The 2790-nt window shown below is 36.8% G+C and overlaps 1 protein-coding gene across 1 annotated transcript; it reads right to left on the bottom strand.

Moving 5' to 3' along the window:
* Positions 1-952: 952 nt before the first annotated feature.
* LOC150101945 (uncharacterized) lies at positions 953-1417 on the bottom strand. Its single transcript, XM_090399941.1, has one exon. It carries the CDS (start codon positions 1415-1417, stop codon positions 953-955), a length of 465 nt encoding a protein of 154 aa, XP_090256067.1.
* Positions 1418-2790: the final 1373 nt, after the last annotated feature.

The raw sequence follows: 2790 nt of genomic DNA, 5'->3' as shown, positions 1-2790 counted from the left end.
CTGCTTATCCAAAGGTCTGTCCTTGGGCTTATTAATCGTCATTGCAAAGCAAACTCTTATTAAAAATTGTAACCGTTTGAATGCAAATGGATAGTCAGAGGAAATGAGAGGTATCCAAGGAATGGAAACGAATGGAAACAATTTCTCTAATACCAGGACCTGTAAATCTCATAGCTTCTATCATATTCAGTTTCAATGATTTTACTTGAAGCCTAGTTCCATTGCAAAGATTGGGGGGGGGGGGGGCAGATTTCAGAGCAACATAATAGGAACACCTATTTTCAATTTAATTTCATGACCAGGCAATCCAGGTGGATTAAGTAAATTTAAAAATTCCATGGGAAAATGAACTGCATCATCTACATCCACAGAAGTATCTACTGATTTGTAAACATTAACAGATCCGTTAACCCTATTAAGAACCAACTTGTTCATTATTAACACGGCATCATTTCAAGGTGTAAGGATAGCTCTGTCCCTGAACCAAAAAGATAACTTTTCTGTTATGTTCTCAGTAGATGGGAAGACACTGCACAACAGTTTGTATGCAGTTCAGACAATTTTTCCAATTTTTAGGTGTGTTAATATAACTTTTCCATCTCTTTGCTATACTTCAATATTGCCAATTTTTAACATTTTTGAGGAGAAGGAATGTGCATTATAGTTTCCATGAACATGCATATTGGTTTTGAGAGAAAATTTCTATATATCATGCCATTGTGACAATTTCTTAAGGTAGACATTCACTTCGTCTTCCTTCGTTCTGTGGGATATGATGGGCAGCATTTGTTGAAAATCACTGACAAATAAAACAGTTATTCCACCCATTCTTTGATCATCTGATCTGATATCCCTCAGTGTTCTGCTGACTGCTTCAAAAGATGTTTTATGGGACATTGTACATTCATCCCAAACAATCAAAGAAAATTTTGTAATGATTTTGACGAATTACTTAATTTGATATATTGCACATAGGTATATCATTAGTGACATTTGTAAATAGTACTTTGCAAGTAGAATGAGCAGTTTGACCACCTTGCAATAGAGTAGCTGCTATACCTGATGATGCCACAGCCAGAACAATTTTACCTTGGCTTCTCAACTTAGCTAATAACAAATTTAGTAAAAATGTTTTCCCAGTACCACCTGGAGCTTCCAAGATAAACAGTTTCCCTGATTGATTTTCACAGCTTGTTAAAACATCGTGAAAAACTTCAGCTTGATCTGAAGTTAGTGATTGTTCGTGCCGACTTAAATCCCGAAGTTCCTTGAAATTGTATGAGGTTTCCTGGATTAAATCTCTATCTAGAGACAAAATTTTGTTCGCTATCAGAAGACAGAAATCTTTAACACTTTTGTCACTTATTGACTTAACAATTGGTTCAAGTCTCAGTAATGCCTCATTATATTGCTTCATTAAATGGAGCCAGAAAATGAGTAAAACGTTCTTGGTGTAAATCAAAAAATGATTTTTGTAAGTTGGCCATAGCGATAGAAGGTCAGTGATGTTGCAGTGAACCAACATTACAGTGAACAAAAGGTGCAAAGATGACAGTGAATTTGAAATTATTGTATCGCCGAGACAGTCAGACCAGTGAGAATCATCTTCTATCAAATTCAAAGCGTTACAGATCTTGGTAAGTCAGATGTACAACACCATTTACTGTTCTTAGGTCACTGAATGATTTTAGTCCTTTCACATGCATCAAGAGCATTCATAAATAAAAGCATTCAGCATTATTGGGATGTACACTATAAACACAACATAGAGCATCACTCCTTTTCACACCAGGATAACTGTCCACATTGCCACCCTGTCTTCTTCGTTGAAATTTGTTTTCATGGTAGGTGTGGTATGTATATACCTCATTATAGGTCAGTGTTTGGGCAAAATTATTTTTGATGCATAATTTAAAAAGACTGTTAATGTTGTCTCTTTTGCTGACCGAGTGCATTACTGTACTCTTTGACCATTTTCGAGATGAACTACGGTTGGATGGTACTCGTGAATATCAAAAGATAAAATAATCTGCCAAACAGCTTCAGAGGTACTGATGTGTTGTCTGGTTTGGTGTAGATCTACTTCACTATGTCTATTTTACAAACAAAACATAGCCTGGTTTGAGCCCTTGTTGATATACTTGCATTACATATTTGATTGATTTCACAGAACTGCATATTTCAACATTTATGTTTGCATTAAAGGTTTACGACAAAACTGGATTATTATTATTATTATTATTATTACTACAGGCGACTCCAAGGAGTCCTTAGACTCATCAAGGGAGGCCCTAAACATCATGTCCATCACAACTATTCGACATTCACACAGTATTTATCATACCTTTCCTTGAACTCATTCACTGTCATAGCACCCACAACAGACTCTGGTAGCTTATTCCACTCATTCACCACTCTAAAAGTAAAAAACCTAGCTCTAACACCCTTACTAACCACACTCTTGAACAGCTTCCATGCATGTCCCCTAGTCCTCCCACCACCAGTCCTATTCTCAAAAATATCCTCTGAATTAATCTTATAGAAACCCTTCAGCAATTTGAATGTCTCAATCATATCTCCCCTTCTCCGCCTATCAACCAATTTCTGCAACCCACAAATCTTCAACCTGTTCTCATAAGGTTCATTCTATAGACCTGCTATCATCTTGGTCACTGACCTCCTGATCCTCTCAACCTCCTCCCCATCAAGAAGAAACCTAGGTGACCAAATCTGGGCACAGTAGTAGAGATGGGATCTTATCAAGGCTCGATACAGCGGAACAATAACTTG

Source organism: Typopeltis vanoorti, chromosome 11 (genome assembly GCF_054136105.1).
Source record: "Typopeltis vanoorti isolate ZY-2024b chromosome 11, IOZ_Tvanoo_1.0, whole genome shotgun sequence".
NCBI lineage: Eukaryota > Metazoa > Arthropoda > Arachnida > Uropygi > Thelyphonidae > Typopeltis > Typopeltis vanoorti.
This window is presented reverse-complemented; position numbering and strand designations above follow the sequence as displayed.